The sequence below is a fragment of the Pseudopipra pipra genome, chromosome 6 (assembly GCF_036250125.1).
Source record: "Pseudopipra pipra isolate bDixPip1 chromosome 6, bDixPip1.hap1, whole genome shotgun sequence".
Lineage (NCBI taxonomy): Eukaryota > Metazoa > Chordata > Aves > Passeriformes > Pipridae > Pseudopipra > Pseudopipra pipra.
This window is the reverse complement of record NC_087554.1, coordinates 31,563,239-31,584,248: the sequence shown is the minus strand read 5'-3', so window position 1 is coordinate 31,584,248 and position 21,010 is coordinate 31,563,239. Positions and strand designations below refer to the sequence as shown.

Here is a 21,010-nt window from a genome sequence, read left to right as displayed (position 1 = left end):
AGATGCCAAAGTTATCTTGTCTATTCTTTCAGAATTTTATTGTTTTTAATTATTTATTCCCTTTCCATGTCAATCCAAAGGAGAAGCTGCTCACTGTTACACAACAAATGAAACAAATAGTATCTTGTTATCTGATTATATCAAATTAGTGTTAATATGCAATTTGAGCAATAACTGTCTGCATTAAATCTACTGAAGGAAAGGAAAATGTTTACTACAGTGTTGATTGAAGATTACAACAGGTGACTTCTATAAGGAGTGCTTAGTGCTAATTGCAGAGTCGTGAAACTACCAGCCTGAAGTACCTCATAAAGTCGGGCAGGCCTGAGTGACAAAAAGGAGGCTGCCAGAAATGGTAAAAAGAACAAATACAAGGGAGGGAATTCTGTAAATGTCTCCTTTCTTCAGAATAAAAATCAAACTAACATAATTCAGTTCATTACAACAAAATTTCTATCACATCTTTCGTTTTGGAAGAATTAAATGCATTTTGCAACTATCTAAAAATGATATGCAGTGCTATTAGTTGGATAAAGTTTTAGGGGTAGAATTTTTAAATGTCTTGCATTATACAGACAGTAAAGAAAAGGGTATATTATACAGATCATTTACTGGAAATGCTAAAAAATGCACCAAGTCCAGTAATATTCAACTTTTTACATGACGTAATAAAAAACTGAATGATGAACTACTCCAGTGATATGCTACCCTCATAAAGAAAGGTGAGAATAGGGGTCCTCACATGGTTTGAGTTTGGGCTTATTTTGGGAGGGGGGAAGTTTAATTTTTTTTTTCTTTGTTAAGTAATTTTATAATATACAAACACATAGATAAGTTCAGGATGTAAGTAGCAGCACTTCCATTCTATTTAACTTTAACAACAGTTAAATATATACATGTTTGCTTTTTACTTTCCTTCTATTATTCTCAAACCACAGCGAAAAGCAAGCACACTTCATAATCCAGAATTAGCATGTCCACAGACAGGTGGTCTTGCTACCTATGAATAACTTCGAAATAATTTAACAAGATAAAATGAAAGAGCCAGCCTGGGGCAAGCTCCAGCTAAGGTCCTCAACTCCATCACCACCTAATAAGTTAAATGTACTGAAAGTAGTCTTAGGCTAGTAATAGTGGCATTAGTCTCTGACTGTTGAGCTTAAGAAATGCTAGTATGTGCAATGAATATGTATTCCTTGCTGCATTCCAATTTGCACTCTCATTGGCAAGAATTAAGGAATACTTAGACCTTGAGAGACTTCCTATTACAAACTCCATAATATTCTTAAACAATATCTTATTACATACAGATAATACTTAGACAATCGAAATGAAAGACTTGGTTCTGAAGAAAATGCTGACAGTAGCCAACAGCAGACTTGCTTCTTTCTGCTTTCCTTCAATAACTTGTGCTGCATTTTGGAGACAATAATCTTAAGATTTCAGAAGGGGCAGCTGATAAAGTGTCTTTGTTTCCTAAAGAATAAAGGAGATGGTTTTGCTTGAGTCTGTATGTTTTATGTTTTCTCCCAAAGAAAACATAGTTTAGCCATTCATTATAGGCCATTAAAAGTATCCAAGATACCAGTACCCTAAACAAAAGTCGTGATGGCATGCCACAATATTTGCAGCCACTGTTCTCTTTAAAAAAGGGGTAGTGTATATTTCTATCTTATTGATAACAGTCTGTAGCACCAGCAATCTGCTCTTCTTTCTGCTGTAGCTTGTTGCCTGCCTCTTACAAAGCAATATGACCCTAAAGAGTGGATGTAACCCAGCACAAATAATAACTGTTTGCAGGATAACCACAGTGTCATGCCAAAGAGAATACTGCTTCAGTCACTGGACATAGTGGGAAAAGGGTCTTGAGTCTTTCTGCCTGTAAGGCATAACCAGGGTAGAGGACACCTGAGGGCTCTCTGGTGAGAAGATGAGGAGTGTGCAGGGTTGCATGCACTTGAGATATCTTCTCAGTGAGGGAGTGCAGTCATTCTCGTGTCACATAAACTGTAGTGCACAGAGCACCATGTCATGCTAACTGCTGCTTATATTTCACTAAACCATGGACAAAGAAAGGATGCTCAGAAGAAAGAATTTTGCTTTCTGAGACCTTTTGAAAGATACAATTTCTGCTAGTCTGTGAAAGGTCAACTAGGACTTGCATAATATTTCTAGTTTTACTATTTTGAGCTCAAACTCCAAAACAACTGCAGTGGTTCTACTTTTAATGAAATATAGACAAAGTTCTAGAAGGATAGCCCACATGCTATTTTCAGCCTGCAAAGCCTTGATAATCCATAATGGCATTTTGTAATTGTAGTGTGCCATTTACCTGAGATGCTGTATTCCAGGTGAAGTCCTTCATACAGTCACTAGCATTATTGCCCATTCTTTCAATTGCATTCTAAGTAGGAACAGCCTCTCATGAAAAATTTTCAGGATCATTGAAGTGAAAACATACTGTTGAAGAAACATTACATGCAGTCGTAGCAATTGGTCAACTTCTGGTCGTTCACAAATGTTAAATGCAAAGTATGCATTTAATATAATGGAAATTCCTTTGGATTCCTTTGGCCTTGTGTGAGTTGTATTACTGAGTTTCTCCACTGCATGCCTTGAACCCCTGTATTAGCATCAGTACTGCTCTTAGATATCTAATTCCCACTTCAAAGTTTCCCGTTTAGATCTAAAATAGAAAGAAAAGAGTTAGGACACCAACATCCTTCACCTTCATAGTTATACTCTTTGTACGGAGGAACATCATAGCTCCCCTTACACTGTTTTTCATGAAGGTGAATAGACTCCTGAGCAGGATGGATTGTGCTTTTTCAAGATGACGTGAATGTACAGCTGGATTTGCTGCACAGCCCTCTAATGGAGAAGATAAACAAAGGACTTACTGCCACTCTTTTGCTGGTAGAAGTTTGAAGTGGAGCCTTACCCCATTTTTGCACATATCAAGTAAGCTAGACAGGTAGTACTGCAGGCTGCTTGGTGGCCAGTAATTTTCATGTGTCACGTCCCTTTATATAGCCCTGTCAGTTCATCTAAATCATCATTTGTATTGCTACCTACTGTGCCAATTGAATACACCTAGACACTTGTATTAGCACTCTTCAGTCCTGATCTAAAGTATCCCACTGTTCCTGTTGCAAAACTCTTAGACAAAAAGGTGCCAAACAGTGTGGTGTTCACTGAATGAGATTGCAGTTCTTTACTTCAATTGAACAGTGTGGAGCCTTAAGAAGGAAAATATCTTGTATTATTCTAGAGCCAGTATCTCTTTCCTAAGACACGTGTATAAATGCATCTATATGTGTGCACACAGACACTCATTTACATTACAACTCATAATAGTTCCATGCCACTAATCTGATTGCCTGTTCTCTTCTGTAGCCCAGATGATTTACTGAATGCACTGAATGAGGGTATCAGCCGTGCTGATGTGATCATTACATCAGGAGGTGTATCTATGGGGGAAAAGGTATGCTAAATTTAAGTATGACTTGCTACAGTATATGTAAGAATTTCAAGCCAGAGTCTGTCGTCAGAGCTACTACCTTTGTATTAATGTTTATTAAAAAGGGATCCTCCTTTTCTTGGACCACTTATATGTGAATTAATTAAGAAAATAGTCTTCAATGCTATCCGTGTTCCCTTTGTTCTTGTTACTGTACTATAGTAGACATAGTACAACAGAGGAGATTTTAATTCTTAATGTGATTTACAAGTGTGTTTTTATTTAAGGAATGATTTGTGTAGTTTTGATGAGGAAGGTGCTTGGTTAATAGCACATGCAGGCAACAGACTTCTTTTTGTTCTTAGAGTAGGTAAAATGTAGATTGAATTAAGATACTTTAAAAGTACTTGGAAAAGCAACCTGAGTATATAAAAAGCCTTTTTTTACTCAGCACATCTGTTTCCTGAATATGCCAAAGCTCTATCTGATACAAAAATAGTTTTAGCACATTTTGCACCTGATAGTCCGACAGAGGCAATACATATGAGACCTAGTGAGTTGATGTATTTGCCTTTTGAATCATTAACATAATTGTTGATTGAATTCCTGTTGGTAATCCCTGTGCCAAAACCATCAAAGAAAATAGGGATACACAGATGCTAGTGGGGCACAGATGAACCTTCAGGACATTTATTAATCATGACTTATGTGAAGGAAGACTCAGATTCCTTTTTGGTCCCAGGCTGAATCTGTGAGTTTGGCAGGTAAAAGAAACATATCTCCTTTTATAACTAACAAATACTAAAGACGGTCATTAGGAGATGGCAAACATGAGTTTTTGTCACTTTTTTTAGTAGAAATGTTATTGTTGGATATATCATGAAAATGGGTAATTAGTTAAACCAGTGCCAACCACTTTCAATTACTCCAGTTGTTTTCAGTATTTTTAGAAAAATAGCCAAGGACAAGTGCTAATCTTTAAACTGGGAATGTAGTGACATAGTGCAGAGAAAGGAACACTAGGACGTGACTGGACCGCTGAATGGTCTTACAGACATTCATGCCTTCTGACTGATTTCTCCCCAGTCTGAATTTGAGACAACAGCATAAAGTCAATAGGCTCTATATTCCACTGATGGTCTGCCCTCTGATACTGAGCTTTCTACTCTGTTTCTACTGACTTCTAATCAAATAACTGTGAACATCCAAAAAGTAAATAGAAAATAAAAATGGGGTTAATGCAATCAATAATTGAGAATTCATGCCTGGCTGAAATGAAATGCTGCTTTCCAAGTATTTAAACACACACACATCAAGAAAAAAAAGAGGTGGGAAAACAGATGACTGTTACAGTCTGCATCTTTAACCTCACTAAACACAACAGATAGGGTACTACATCTTTAAGCACAGCAATTTTCAATAAAGACTAAACAAGTAATTCACTTTGTTTTAATAACTGGATCAATTGTGTTTATGCAAAATCATTTAACTTAACTCACAAACAAGTCACCCACAGTTTTTCCTTTCTAAGGAATGTTAAATACAACCACCGTGAATTATACCATGTCCCCAGAAAATTACAATAATTACAGTATCCTGGAAAACTATGATTTCTACAGTACAGTAAAGTACTGATTTCAAAAGTACTAGGACATCTCTGAATCTACTGCTAAATAGGTTCCATGGCAAAAGTTAAATAACTTGATGATTTTAAGTCTTAATTTTGAACCATAAAGGTTTTTTTCCATCTTTGACATAGAAAATGTTTTAGGTATTTGTGAGGTCCTCTAAGATTCTGATGTTGCAGGTGACTTTTAAGTAAATATGTTACTGTGTCCTCGTGGAGTGTGGTTTGGCACCTAAAATGAGTCTATACTTTACCTCTTCTTTTTGAAAACACTTGCTTTCAAATACTGGAAATTCCCCACTCAACTGTAGCCCTTTGAGGATATGGAAAGTCTTTCATCTTCACTTGATATTAATTAATTGCTTTGAATGCTTAGATGATGTAAAGCCACTTTGATGTTACTTAATTGATTTTTTTTTTTTTAATTTAAACAGGACTATCTTAAACAGGTACTGGATATTGATCTTCACGCACAGATTCACTTTGGCAGAGTTTTTATGAAACCAGGGTAAGAAATCTTTTTGTTTAGGCAGCCTAAATGGAGGCTATATTGGACCAAATATCCTAATGAAGTGCTTCAGTAGATTTCAGTTTTCCAGATATACTAAAAACCACAGAATAGATATATATGGAAAAATAAGCAAAATCAGTGCTATTCAGATTAGTTATCATCTTTACGGGTGAAATTAACTGGAACAAAGAAATTACTTTTTAGCAGTAAGAGATACTTCTCTGATAACTGTTGCAAATCAGGTTTGGGGATTAGTGGTATACCAGCATGGTATAAACACTGCCACAGTCTTCAGTGTGATCACAGAACTCACACTGACGTTGTTATGAGATAGCCAGGAAATATAAGGACATTAAACTGCTAGTTTACTTAAAGAGTATCTTATTTTGCTTCAAAATTTGTGTAAATTATCTTCCTACAAACAAGCAATTCCTTGAGAGAGGTGGAATGACAGCTAATTTACAAAGCTTTGTCTAATTGGCATATTGAGCATAGTAATTTTAAAGTAAGCACAATCCTTTATGTGTTTAGTTCACCTCAGGAAACTGTTTCAGCATTGCTTTCCTTTGCCGTAGTAATGCTCATTAATGAGTCTGCTTTATAGAGGAAATGAAAACTACGTATATTGAAAATAGTTTCCTTTCACAGTGCAGTAGTGAAATGATGTCTGCAGCTCTACCTCACTCGCTTTGGAGTGCAGTTTGTTTGCAAGCTAGGTTGGCATGGTCCAGCAGTGCAAGACCAAGCACAGCTTTGAGAAATGATTCCCTCTAGTCCATAACTGTTGCCAGGGAGCAAAACTGAAAGTGAGTGTTTGCTATGAAAACAGATAAATACTTTTAGTGCCTTTGCATACAATCCAGTAAAGAACTGCATGTGGGCTTGGTGCTTGTGCTGCTGCTGCCACCATCTCCCTTCCATAACAGGAATGAGTGAGCTGGAAGCATTTCTTCCCATGGTGGATGTAGCCCAGGCATGGAAATTGCTCACTGCTTCTGTCATACTCCTACAATTGGTGTAGCGAAGTCCCTGAACTGAGATCTGCACTCCAGCCTCTGCTGCTGACAGGAATGGATAACTCGATTTAGAGAATTCAAAATACTAAATTCTAGTTCTGGCTTATCTGAAAGCGAGCATAATTCTTTCTTCTAGTGAACCCTCTGTAGCCTTGTAGCAATAAACTTTTAATAACTAGCTAAAAAACCTTGAAGAAATCTTTTTTCCCCCAAATATTCATTTTCATTTTATGCCACAAGAAAGATATTTTTTACTGCTACCAAAACATTTGGTCATCAGTTCTTAATCTAAACACTCTCATTTTCATTGTATGTACTGCAATAGCAAATACTGTGTCTTGGGTTTTATTAACTGTGTCATAAAAGACCTTAGATATGAGTTGTGAGTTGGGAAAAAATCCCTTAAGTAAGTTTCAAGACCAAAGTCAGAATTTGTTGTATGCCTGTATTTTGATGTGCTACATGAATGTAGAGTAGGGCCTGGGATTTACCATCCATCCACTTGATCTGAAAGTTGCTGAGCTCATGTAAAGTTATGTCTTGCCTAGCAGCACTGCTAGAAGAAAGTACTGGAAGACTTTACCAATGATGGTGTTGAAATCTCATATGAGAATTCAGAGTTTCTAGTAAATATGAATTAGCAATTAGATTTTTTGTACCTTGGTTTGTGCACTGGTTATAAGAGTTGGCGGTCTGATACCAGACCGCCGATCTGGTTCCCATCATGTTAGAAACATTTTGAAAGAGAAACATCAAACATTAACTTCCCCTGGTAAAATAGGATATTGATCAGTCTTAGCACATGCAAAACTAGTTGGTAATGACCAAAGTGTGGCAAATCTCCAAAGTTGCTTCTGGTCATCAGCTATTATCTGCTGACCAGGTGAAAGTGGTCGGCTCAAGATGAGGCCAAGGAACCCAGCCTAATTATTGCTCCTGTAAGGTATCATTTCTAATGTTTAAAATGATTTTATTAACACAGGTGTGTAGAATTCTATTTTCATGATGAGTCCCTTTTCTTTACCAGCCACATTCTTGAGCCAACATTACTCTTCTATTTGTATAACTGTAATAGCCTTCATAACAACATGCTAAAGATGACTCGGGAGCAGCTCTGAAAGGCAAACAAAGCTCTTCACTGATAGACCCGGGTCTTACCTGGCTGCAGCTCTGGCTGTGGATCTGAATTTGTTCATCTGCAGACTAGCTAGCATTTGCTGTCAGAAATACTATTCTATTGTCACTACTGCTGTAGAGACTGGAGTAAGAGAATTGGAGTCACTAATGTTCTAAAAATTTGGAGACCCTTGTATGAAAAACAAACACAGCTCTGTAATTGCATAATTTCAGTATTACTTCTTTATTGATTGGCTTCTAGCATGAAGACAATGCTAGAATTAGGTTCTCGATTACTAGTTCATCTCCTTTTAGATGTTTCCTCTCCAGAAGCAAACTCATCTACTTAAAACTTCATAGCTGAATACCAAGAAAAACTAATTGTTCTGTCACTACAAAGAGAGGATTATACCTCCAGTATGGAATAAGCATAAGGTGCTAGTGAACTGCTGAGAAAGAGATATTCTGTTTTGTTTTCTTTTACAAATGCTTTAAATTATATAATAATGTTAAGTCAAAGTCTAATGCAGATATTAAATAACTTCCTTTTCCATAGCTTGCCAACAACTTTTGCAACTCTGGATATTGATGGCGTAAGAAAAATAATCTTTGCGCTCCCAGGTAAGATGTTTTCTGGATTACTTTTGTTGGTGTGCAGAGATGACAGACATGAAACAGAATAGTGACATCACACAGTACCTGTGCCTGGTGTTGGCATCCCTAAGGAAGGTACTTGTAAGATTTTCTCAGAAATTTCCAGAAGAAATGGACTTACAGGAATGTACTAAGGAGTTCTCTTATTCCTGTCCTCAGAATTTGCTGGTGTACAGGTCTTATTTCTTCCATCCAACAATTTCCTTGGGTTTTTTTATAAGGGCGTTTTTCTCCTCTAGCTTCCTCCACCTTTGCAGTAAATATCCTCTGTGTGTGTGTAAGTCATTGCATCCACTCTGATGTACTGAAAACGGAGAAAAAATGAGGGAGTGCCAAGGAACATGTTACAGAATATTTTTTGTTTATCATGCTCCTACTGTGGAACCAAAAGAGGGCAGCACAGCTGCACCACTGGCCAATGCGTGCCCTGGGAAAGCATCTATTCAGAGTAAACATTTACTTAGGGATCCCTGCCTTCCTAGATCAGGAGGAATTTATTTTATTCATATCTCTCTGGTTTTCCACGAATTTTGACACAGAAATACACAGTCATGTTCTTGATAAGCTGGTGGTTTTCAGATGTATCTCTAGTGGTTTTACCCTCTCCTGCTTTAGTTGCTGTAGTACATTTTTTTACAAGGGAGAGATCAATGGAGCCTCTGTTTAATCATAGTATTTACTTTAAAACTGTCATCTAGGGAGGTCCAGATGTGTAAGACAGTGGTGTTTGACAGATGGTCATAAACCTCTGTTGTGAGTCAACAGAAAACATATAAATCAGTAGAATTCTCCTCAGAATTTGTATTTATATCATTTTTCCACTCTGTTAGGAAATTGAAATTTTTTCATGTGTCTGGGAACCATTAGTCATGCATCAAGAGCCCTGTGAAATAGAACCAATACCTATGCACAATAAACCCTGCCCCAGCCCCAGACAAATCCAGGCATAGGGCAAAGGCCATGGAAGAACAGAGGCAAATGGTGGGGCCTGAGTAATATGGGGCAATTCTGGTCAGAGCAGGATTTCAGCACACCATCATCCAGAGTGTAGCTTTCAACAGCTCTACTTGCCACATGCCACTGCAGTCTTGAATGAAACATTTCCTGTACATAGCGTGAAAAGCCCTGTAGAGTTCTTTAGAGTGAAATTGCTATAAAAACATCACTTTCAGCAATTCACAGAGTAAATCAAGAGGGAGTCACCACCAACTGTTCTTTGTTCTACAGGCAACCCTGTGTCAGCTGTTGTCACCTGCAATCTCTTTGTTGTTCCTGCACTGAGGAAAATGCAGGGTATCCTGGATCCTCGGCCCACCATCATCAAAGCCAGGGTAAGAAGCTTGTCCTCTATTTAAAAATTCTCTCAAGATGTTGAAGCACACCTCTTTGGGCTTTGAAAGACTGCTGTGTTTGGGTAATCTGAGCCCTAGACTAGTTCTGGCAGTTGAAGGAAGTTCACACAAAGATACATTCTCAATCTCTGTTAATTGTAATAATCAGTCCCATAACTTCTGAGAGTTAGATGGCCATCTAATGGAGCGAGATATACAGATGCAGAGGCAGACGTTTGACAGTCAAGTGGGAAGGACACTTTTCGTTTAAAAGAAGTGTTTGTTGTAACTTGTGGTAAAAAAATGCAGAGTAATCTGTGAATACCTAGAGTTGGATAGTTCTGCATTAATGATAGAAAATATAAACTTTAAAGCCTTTCTGTTATCTGTATAAGTAACCCGCATGACCCCCACCCTAAGCAATGTAAATCCCTTAAACTATTCACTCTTCTACTACATCGTGAATACGGTAATTCCATTTAATCTAGATGCAAGGCATGTTATTATAATGTATTTTTCTTCTATTTTTGATTCAAAGAATACACAAAGGAACACGTCACGTTTTGGAGTTTTCCTAGTGTTCTTGGCTATGCGCTTTTCTCGTACTGCTTATCCCATGTCTCTCTTTTGCGCTTCCTCAAGCATCCAGATTTTTCTTTACCTCACAGCTAAAATATTCTAAAACAGAGAGCAACTTGTAGTGACCTTCACTTTTGCATTCATTTTCCAATGTGTTCCATTAAATTCCATTGTGAGCCATTTCCTGTATGTCTTTTCATTTCAAAGATTGGCCATTTCCCTTTTGTCAGAGCTAGCAGGATTTTGAATGCAACTAACATTGTTATCTTTAATCCAGATAATGTAATCCAGAGATCAGAAAATGCTTTTTTCAGGAGAAAAACTATCTGTAAACTCCCAGTAAAGGAACAGTTTTGGAATATTCCACTTAATGCATGTATACTCCATCACAAACTTTGATATTATAATATCACAGTTGTATTTTCCTTAAATACTGCAGTCTGTGCCTTGTACAGCTTCTAATTTTGCACTAGATACCATCTGACCTCAAAATGCAAGTTTTTTTTTAAGGAAAAACAACTGAACAGATTGTTCCACTATATTAGACACTGCAATGTGAATGCATGACATGTTCATCCTTTCTTTTTTTCTTCTGCAGTTATCATGTGATGTAAAATTGGACCCCCGCCCAGAATATCATCGGTGTATACTGACTTGGCATCACCAAGAACCACTACCTTGGGCACAGAGTACAGGTTAGTGCCCTGTCACACAGACTGACAGACACTCACAGAGGTCCTTGCCTTCCTACCTATATGTCTCAAAACAACCAAACCTGGGCGCATGTTTTTTCATATAACCTTAGTTATGCAGACTGTTTTACTGACATACTTGTGCACCCATACATGTATATTAGTACAAAATTCAGTCATGATATGACTTGCAAACCTAACCATTAAAACTTAACAGAAATGTGATTCTAGCTGAACTGGAAAAGTAGAAGAGATAGCAGAGATTGTATATGTTCTCTTAAAGTAGACCAAGGCCTTATTAGTCGTTTGCCACCTAGTGATACTTCAGGATACTCACCTGCAGTTGAGGTAAATACTAGATTTTAATACTTTGTTAGCTACGTACTGCTAGAAGGCTGACTGACAGTTTCACAAGAGATTCAGGTCCTTAACTAATTGTCTTTTTGGTACATCCAAATTGTTTCATACAAAGCTCTATATATGTCTCCACAGGGAAAATATTAGTTCCTGACTGTTTACGCAGATAAAGTTTTTACCATTGATTCCATCACACAGCCTCCAACTCATTTCCAGCTATAAGTCAAGTTATTACTTAGATCTACAATGCTGTGTTTGGTTTACCTCTGTTTAGTTGTGCATCAGTTCCTTCCCTATACAAACAGACAATATGGAATAATTTCTCTGTCAATCTGGAAGTCTGAAAACTAAGAAACTAAAGGGAATTACTTTTTATTGCATTTTTGTTTTTTGTCAGTACAACCAATATGATACCGTTCATATTCAGGATGTGTTGTGAACCCCAGTGTTCTTTTGAGGTGGTTCTCAGGGTACAGCTTGAGCTGGGTGTCTCTGGAGAGGGACTCCTACACCAGATCGCACCCTCCAGTTGTACCATCCAGCACTTGATCCCAAAATCCAATCACTTAATTCTGGTCAGTGGCCTCTTGATTTCTTATTGGTTTTCTTTGTTGCTGGCTTGGCCTTTTTCTGAAGTTACCTAATTCTCATGGAATTGATTCCTTGATCCTTACCTTCTTCATTCTGCTCGTATCTGCCAGATTCAGCTAGTTCTGTGCTAGCAGCATTGATTTTATTGAAAATTATTTTAGCTACTAGTGCTAAGCTACTGATGCTAAACAGGAGTATTCTGCAGCCCAGCAGAAAAGGACCTGGGGGTGCCAGTCAACAGCTGGCTGAACATGAGCCAGCAGTGTGCCCAGGTGGCCAAGAAGGCCAATGGCATCCTGGTTTGTATCAGCAATAGTTTGGCCAGCAGGACCAGGGCAGTGATTGTCCCCCTGTATCAGCACTGGTGAGGCCACACCTGGAGTCCTGTGTTCAGTTCTGGGCCCCTCACTATGAGAAAGACATTGAGGTGCTGGAGCGTGTCCAGAGAAGGGCAATGGAGCTGGTGAAGGATCTGGATCACAAGTCCTATGAGAAGCAGCTTTGGAGTTGTTTAGCCTGGAGAAAAGGAGGCTAAAGGGAGACCTTATCGCTCACTACAACTGAAAGGAGATTGTAGCAAGATGGGAATCGGTCTCTTCTCCCAGGCAACTAGCGTCAGGATAAGAGGAAATGGCCTCAAGCTGCAACAGGGGAGGTTCAGGTTGGACATCAGGAAGAATTTCTTCACTGAAAGGGTGGTTAAGCCTTGGAATGGACTGCCCAGGGAAGTGGAGTCACCATCCCTGGAGGTATTCAAGAAACGACTGGACATGGCACTTAGTGCTGTGGTTTAGTTGAAATGGTGGTGTTCAGTTAAAGGTTGGACTCAATGATCTTGGAGGTATTTTCCAATCTAGATGATTGTAATCAGAGAGAATAAAGTTAATCAGACTTATTCTATAACAATATATTAAAAATATTCTAGACTGTGATGATTTTAATGTTTGTACAACTGGATTTAGGTATACAAGTAGAAAACTAATTTTAATAAGATTAGAAATTCGAACAGAAAAGCAATTTACTAGGACAAGATACATGTACAGATAATGTGGAAGGCTGGATAGGAAAGCAATCAGTAAAGGGAGTGATGATTTTGAGAGCTAGTCCGATGAGAAGCTGACCAATTCTCCACAGAGCTCTCTGTTTCCATTCACCTTGGAACAGGAAGATCTCAGCTCTATGAATAAGTTAGCCACATAAATGTCTTCGTAATAACAGCTTTTGTTTGTTGTGTGATGTGTTGCAGCATTTGGAACTAACTGAAGACTTAACTGAAATTGTTCTCTGTCTCTTGTAGGGAATCAGATGAGCAGTCGTCTGATGAGTATGCGCAGTGCCAATGGACTGTTGATGCTACCTCCAAAGACAGAGCAGTATGTGGAGCTTCACAAGGGGGAGGTGGTGGATGTCATGGTCATTGGAAGGCTATGATGTCACCAGCAAGAGCGAAGCTTTGATGCATGTCCACATATCATTGACTGTATCCTGTAATATGCAACGGCACAGCTAGTTTTTCTGATTTGGATAAAAGTTGATCAGTATAGTCAACATCTTGAAATATATTTCAAATGGAATTTAAATAAATACCTTTTAAAAAAAACTTTAAAACAAATCTTAACAAAGAAATTTATTCTGATTATATCAAAGCAACTTTTTCCTTTCCTTGCAATTGCTTTGTGTGTTCAATGCTAGTTCTAATAGCGGTAGCTTTTAGTAGACAGCAGTAGGTGCCTGCAGAACTTGTGTTTTTTCTCATCTTTAAGATACAACTACTTATGCTCTTAAAACAAGGCTGTCTGCTTATTTATACTAGCGTAGACAACACTTGGATTTCCCTTATTAGTATGCTTCATAACCGCTTCACAGAGAGCTTCTGCTTGTTCTTTATCTTGTATCTCGTGTTGATGTGCACAGTGCCAAAAGCAGAGTGGCTGCACTGGGAACCCAATGAAGCCCCGAGGTTTTCTCACCTCGCTGTGCTTTCAGGGATCTCTCTTGTCCCAGCAGCCACCCAGCTCAGTACTCTTGGGCAGTAACTGGATACCTTTTATTTCAACAAACAAAAAAATTGCTTCCTTAAGTGCTGACAGCCTTTTTAACCAATACATTTAAAAATGTACAGAACTAAAAACTAAAAAAAATCAAAGACTGATCTTGTACAGATATTAGTGTTACCAGCATTCATGTGGAAATCAAAAGAGCAAAGAAATAAAACTAATGTTAAACAACTCTGTACCATAACATTTTCTGTAATGATATTGAAACTTAAATGAATAAAAAAATCCTCAATCATTATTTAAAATTTCACCTTTTCAGCCTTTTTGTTTGAAACAAAAAAGTAGTGATTTAAGAAGGTATTTGGGGTGGGGGATGAGGACAGGAAGGAAGAGAAATAGTATGTGCGATCTGGGGCCTTCCTTCATGTACATTATCATGGGTGAACTAAAACTACAGAGTGAGCTCTCTCTCACTCACCTCCCAAGGAATAAAATAGAAGCAGTTTTTGGTGGGTGGGATTTACAATCAGACTAGTCAAAGATGGAGAATACTTTCTTTTTCCCATCTAAATCGCATAGCAATTGCAAATAGCCCTTGTGCTGCACTGTGTGGAATTTGATAAAGTGTTCTTTTTCTTTTTTCCCCCCATGAGCTATGGACTTTTCAGCTCTTCCCAGATTATGTATTTTGGTAATTTCACATTTCGTCTGGGATTAAGATCATAGCACTGCCCTACAACACCTTACTTCATGGCCTTCATGGGTAAAATGCTATCTCATCAGCTCCATTCATGAAGCCAGAACATTTGTCTATAGTATTTTTTGAAGACTTAGTCAGGGAGAACACAGAAAACTGGGTTTAAATCCTGACTGCCACAGTGGACCAGAGCTGTAGTTCTATTATAACTGCATCAGGGCATCCCTGAGGCTAGTTTTAAAACCAAACTCTTTGTTTGCAGTGAAACAGCCTGAATACTCCCTGCATGGGCCATTGCAAAGGTTGAAGTCAGGTGTGTTTGAAGGCAATCCAGGGACTGATTGTTCAGGAAAATAGTAAGACAACTTGCTCATCATATTTCTTTGTTCTGGACTACATGTCCACATTTGTGATCACTCTATGTAGCAGCAGGATGATACCAAATTAAAGTCATGTATGCCTGTGTTTACTGTAGCAATGTTGTAAACCACAGAAGAAGGAAGAGAGAGGAGAATTAAGTCCTCTCTGAGAAATAATGCAGAAGACTGCCTATTATAATTCAAAGGATTAATATTATTTTATAGTTAAGGGTTATTATAGGCAGCCTCCCTGAAACAACATCTCAGCCTGGGCCATATTGATCACCATAACTGGTCTACTCTGGCCCCCAATCAGGAGGTCTGGAGACACACCATCTATAACGCTGCTGATGCTTTTGAGAAAGCACGCAGGATCACTCTCGAGGAGAAAAGACAACACAGAAAGAATCGTGTCCTGCAGAATACACCACCTAAGGAGTCTTTCTGCTGTGCCTTTTGCAATCGGACATGTCTATCTCGTATTGGCCTCATTAGCCACCAGCGTGCTTGTAACAAATGTGGACAGAGCCTCCCTTAATCTTCGTTCATGAAGCCTAGCCATGAAAAAAAAAAATTATAGGCAGCATATGTAATGAAAATCAGAAAATTATAAGGACACCAGTAACAACGACCTAAGGGAAGATTGTTCATGCAATTGGAGATGCTAGATAAAGATAAAAGAAAGATGTGAGGAAACCTAGCCAGAAAAATTTTAGGTTTGGTTTACATTTACAAATATTGCTGAAAACAGTTGGCACAATGCTATGTATAAAGGGAAAAAAAAACCATGAAAATCATCTGTCATTTTTGCTGACACTTTACAAACATTTCTAATAGACTTTCATCCCAAATAAATTCAGGAGTATATTTCCAACCTAATATTTTTTTTGTGAGGTTATTTTGCACATTTCCCAAATTCAAGGTAAGAAATTCCTCGCTTAAATGCATTATATCTATGATAGTTTCCTTCCTGAAGCTAAAGCCAGCTTGTGTTTCCCATGAAAAAGCTGAACTGTAGGACTACAGGTTAGACATGGAAGGGCATTTATGCATGTAGACAAAGAAAACAGAGACACTTCTAGGAGAGCAGGACAACAAGGTGGTCAAAGTCACAGCTATTTATGAAGACAAAGGGTTTGCAGTGGGGAGAACAGTTGTAGCAGCTGGTGATCATTACAGCAACAATCTGTAGAACAAGGTATAGTTTCCCATAGCAGTATTTGGTCCATAAATCGCAATGAAGTGCCTTAGCCTCAAGATGAAGAATGTGATCTCTATTAACTGTAACCTTCCTAGTGACAGCCAGTCTCAAAAGACAAAGCACAGCATTTCCACCCTTTAAGCATGATACTGTCAGCAGCTGGACTTCTATATTTACTCAGACTGAAAAAATTCACACTGCTGTTCCTTCTGTGTTTTCTTTTATGGATTTTTTTTTTTTGCGTGTGTTTGATTGTTGGTTTTTTTCAAACTTGACTGTTGTTTTCTATTAAATCTATCCCAGCCTCCACTCAGAAAGATGAGTCACTGTGCCAGATTTAAACTCAGCATTGAAACGCAGACAAATCTTGGGTAATTCGTGGGGAGAAAAAGCCTGCACATTTTGCAAATGTTACACCCTCGTGAGCTGCTGCTAGTTGCACGTTTTCTGAAAGGGCTTAGTGACTCATTCAGCATTAGATTAAGACTTGATCTGTGCATTTGTGCCATATTGTACACAAGCTGATAAAGCCCTTGCAATGTAAATCCTTCAAAAGGAGGATGCACGGAGGCTCAGTAGCTCTCTGGTTGTTAGACTGGTCTGGCTCGGATGACTTGGTCCATCCTAGCACTGTTCAGCAACATCCAGACTGCTCTGTCCCTATGCAAGACCTGCATTTCCATGGACCCAATTTAGGTTTAAAAATACAGGCAACTACTTAATTTTTGCAGAGTTAATTCACAAGCAAAACTAAAACCTTACCATACACTAGTAACTCCACAGATAATCTGAGCATACCAAAGAAAGCAAATCTACTGGCGTGATCTTGATAACCAGTGATTCAAAAGTAAAGTAATTTCAAGAAAAGTATAAGAGAAAATGGAAGGTAAGTGTGTATATAGATAGACAGATATATGTGCAAAATCTACCAGATGCATTTGCTTCCCTTAAAAAAAAAAACCCTGATATTGCAACACTTATATATTACCAGCCACTAGCACAGGAAAATCTGTCCCACCAGACTGACAAGGAAGAATGCAAATTGGTTTTTGTTGGTACCTATCATTCTCACACGTTTTACTGTGGTCCAAGATGGTCTGAAAGGATGCCATTGCCAAACAAAATTGGAAAGATCAACAGAACAAATAACAGCACATCAAGGATGAAAAGCTTTTAAAAAACAACACAATATTACATATCTGACAAGAGCATTTCCTAACTGTAATCAGTGACTTCATCATTTTGAAACATGGTGCTGGATGGACCACTAAGGGGGACCCAATTTTGCAATGTTGTGCAGACCAGACACTTGGCCAAGGGGAAGCCAACACAGATGTTTGCACACACGTTTCTACACTGGCAATGGCTGGTACTAACAGGAGAAGGAGACTACTTAAAAAATTACGGAGAAGGAAACAACATAATGCCAGAAACGTCCCTGTGCACTTTTTGATATTTTTTCTTTTTTTTTTTTTTTTTTTTTGGGGGGGGGGGCATTTTTTGGTTTTGTGTTTGTTTTTGGGGTTTTTTTAATTTATTTTTTTAGTGTTTTTTTTTAAATTAGCCCTGTGCAAAAAAGTGGCCAATAGTTGACAATACTTCTCTCAAGAGAAGTATAAATGCATGGCAAGTCGATAACTATCCATCTTTCAAATACTACCACAGTGTTTGTGGCAAGAAATCCCACATTTTCACAGTGTGAAGCAGCATCTCCTCTGCTTTATTCTGAATCTGCCACCTCCTAGTTCTGTTTGATGCCTCTCAGCTTTTGTGTTAGAGTAGATAAAGAGAAGTCACCCTCACTTTGCCACCCACAGTTTTATAGATGGCTATCATCTGAATTAAAAGTCCTAATCTATGTAGTCTGCCCTTTGTGGTCACAGTCCGTATCCAAGGGTCTGTAGATTGGATGATCTCTGTCATAGAATCATAGAATCATCAAGGTTGGAAGAGACCTTTAAAATCATTAAGTTCAATCATCAACCCAGCACTATCTCTGTAACCCCTAAACCACTTACACCATATCAACCATTCCTGTTGCTCCTCTTTGCACCCTCTTCAGGTTTATTATATTCTGTCTGAAACAAGATCAGAACTGCATACATATTAAAAGGCGACTATCTCATGTCCCCGGCAGATGAACCTCAGGATTAAAGGGTGGGCTCAGTTCAGCGCACGCTGTGTCTCACCTAAAAAAAAATCCACTGCGCAGGCTCGAAGGGTTTATGACCTTTCCCAAATCTTCGCTCGCGAAGACTGGCCATTATTATCTCATGTAACCACATAATGATGACTTCTGTTTGTTCTCTACTTCCTAATAATTTTTGTTCTTCAGTGCCTGTGATCAATGTGTTTTTATGTATCTTAAAATACAGATAACATTAAATTCTCATGTTTTATTGGTAGTAGTCAACCTAGGACCAGTAATTATAATTACAGTTTAATAAAATATTCTCTTCACATGAGTCATTTTACTTTTATCTGTGTTGAATTTCCTTAGCTGTTTAAATTCACTTCCACTCAATTTTGGATGATGTCTGCAGTTCTTGGTCCTGGTAAATAGGTATTTTCCTGTAATTTAGTTGATTTTAGTTCAATCTGGTAATGGAGACTTCATTGATTACCTCAGCTGAGGATCTGTTCTATATTGTGTGAAAAGACATGTTTTGGTGGTGGCTTGACAGCTACGCTATAATACTTATACTTTACCTTATTATGCCTGATCTTTTCTTGTGATTAATTGTCAGCTGGACTGCTCACAGCTGCTGACAGTTTCTTCAGCTGTGCTCATTTTAGGATGCTGTTGCATCGCTTTGGAGAACTGCCAAATGACCATCCTCACACATACATGGAGATGCTGCAGAGTAAAGAATTGGGCTTAATATTTTCCTATAGCTTTCTTATATTTGGGTGAGGCTGCTGGAACAGGCTTGTTCATAGTGAAGACTGGCAGTCAGTCTTTTGGGATGTGCCTCTGCAGAGCTCCATGGTTAGGGGCATGTGCTGCACTCAAAGGATTTAGCTCACAGGAACGTATAGGTGAGTCTACTGGAGCCACTGCTGATTACAGCAGGTCAGTTGTATTATACTCTGCTTTTCTGCAAGCACAGCCTGCCAGGACTTCTGGTTTAGAGCTAGGTAGCTATTCATCAATAAAGTATTGAATAATGAAAATAAAAATGGCCTAAGAGCTATTTATCTGCCAGTCTTTCATGGGGGGAGAGGTACAGATGCAGGTGCAATGGTATTTGAGCCCATCTAAATAAAAGATAGTTAGTGGGCACTGTACATCCATGACTGACTTCCTGTAATTTACTCCCTAATGGCCAAATCCAATCAATTTGCCCAATGTGCTATGAAAAGCCAGAGAACAGAGCAGCAAATAGGATTTAATATGCTCTTGGCAATATGTGTTGCTAAGGAGTCAGGCTGCAGTCTTCTCCATTAACTGGTGGTGACGAGGGTTAGATTAAAACAAAAAACAAACAAACAAAACTCACACCAAAAAGCCCCAAACCAATCCTCTGTTAAGAGGTGGGATAAAAAGCAGACATACAAAGGATCATAGGGGATGGTGGGTGGGCAAACCTGAATAACACAGTGTCCCAGCTTTTCCCAGGCCCATCACAGAAGCCATCAGCCCATCACATGTGCACTTGTGTGTGTGTCTGAGTGAGGGGTCGGTATCAGCAACAAGAGTGGGATTGCAGTCTCAGGGGCTCATATATCCAGATGCCAGCAGCTGGGGAGACTGGTAACCAGAGGCCAGATACTGGACAGACTGTTTGAGCTCGGCTGCTGATGGACTACACATTGTATACATGCTTGTATTTCCCAGTAATGGATCTCCATTACTCTCCACCCTGATCAGTCAGAGAAAGCAAAACAGGATGATGCCATTGGTGCTGTCTGTGTTTGTGTGAGTGCTGTATATCCAGAGCAAGACATACAACTACAAGCTCCATTTTAAATTGGCTTGTTAACTCTCAGGCCAGGGCCCTGAGTGCCCCAATAGGCCTTAATTGCTCTGACCAGCCTCACCTGGGATCTCTACCCCATACCCTCTACTATGGGGCTGGGAGCTACACTTTGGCTTGGTACCTAGTCCCTGCTGGAGAGAGGCTATAGTTGTATCTATTGTCAGCCCTGAGTCCTGTTCGGACTTCCTTGGATAAATATAACAGTTCTGTCTTCAGTCCTGCCTCCTGCTACTCCTAACTGGACTCCTGAAGCAGAGTCTCAGGATAGACTCCAGATCTGATTCTGCATTTTGTCTTGTCTGCGCCTGCCAGCAGATCCTGTTACCACCATCCTTAGCCCATTCCCTTGGAATTCTGCAGTACTGGACGACTGTGCCTTGACTGTTCAAAGCAATGACTCTGCTGAGGCCATCCTTGGCTCGTAGCTCATCATCCCTCGTGGAGCAGACCAAATCTTGCTGTTCTCTGACAACCTGCAACACCTGGAGAATACCTGTGTAAAAACCTCTGATGTTATCATGCCCTTAACATCCTCATGTGGCAGATGAATACAAGCTACCTGTTACCACTACGCCCTGATACAACCAAGAAATGGAATGGTGAGAACACAAAGTGGGTGATGCATTACAACATCAGCAGTGACTGGTCTGAGTTCTTCCAAACCACCCTGCCTGATAAAACTGGCTGCCTCATATATGTGCACTCAAGCACCACTTCTCTTCATATCATCACTTAAATAAACCCAATCAGGGAAACCATATCATCAAGACGGTGCCTGATGATGATGCCAATTTTGAGTTTGTATCCTGGGAGAACTCCAGTGGTCTCTGCAGAAAGTACTA

At 39.0% G+C, this 21,010-nt stretch overlaps 1 protein-coding gene and 1 long non-coding RNA gene across 27 annotated transcripts in view; one reads left to right on the top strand and one right to left on the bottom strand.

The window, feature by feature from the left end:
- The window catches only part of GPHN (gephyrin), a 284,198-nt gene extending 269,962 nt beyond the window's left edge, over positions 1-14,236 (top strand). For all 26 annotated transcript variants that reach the window (XM_064658384.1, XM_064658383.1, XM_064658388.1 and 23 more), the window contains 6 exons: positions 3,397-3,484; positions 5,522-5,595; positions 8,287-8,351; positions 9,612-9,715; positions 10,893-10,989; positions 13,232-14,236. In XM_064658384.1, coding sequence (XP_064514454.1) covers positions 3,397-3,484; positions 5,522-5,595; positions 8,287-8,351; positions 9,612-9,715; positions 10,893-10,989; positions 13,232-13,365 — 562 coding nt within the window. In that variant the 3' untranslated portion in view covers positions 13,366-14,236. The remainder of the gene's footprint in view (positions 1-3,396; positions 3,485-5,521; positions 5,596-8,286; positions 8,352-9,611; positions 9,716-10,892; positions 10,990-13,231) is intronic.
- Positions 925-9,615, bottom strand: LOC135415910 (uncharacterized). The gene is made up of 4 exons (XR_010431337.1): positions 8,506-9,615; positions 7,773-7,872; positions 2,333-2,686; positions 925-1,476 (listed from the first exon to the last, which is right to left on the bottom strand). It is a non-coding gene; the product is annotated as an uncharacterized LOC135415910 (long non-coding RNA).
- Positions 14,237-21,010: the final 6,774 nt, after the last annotated feature.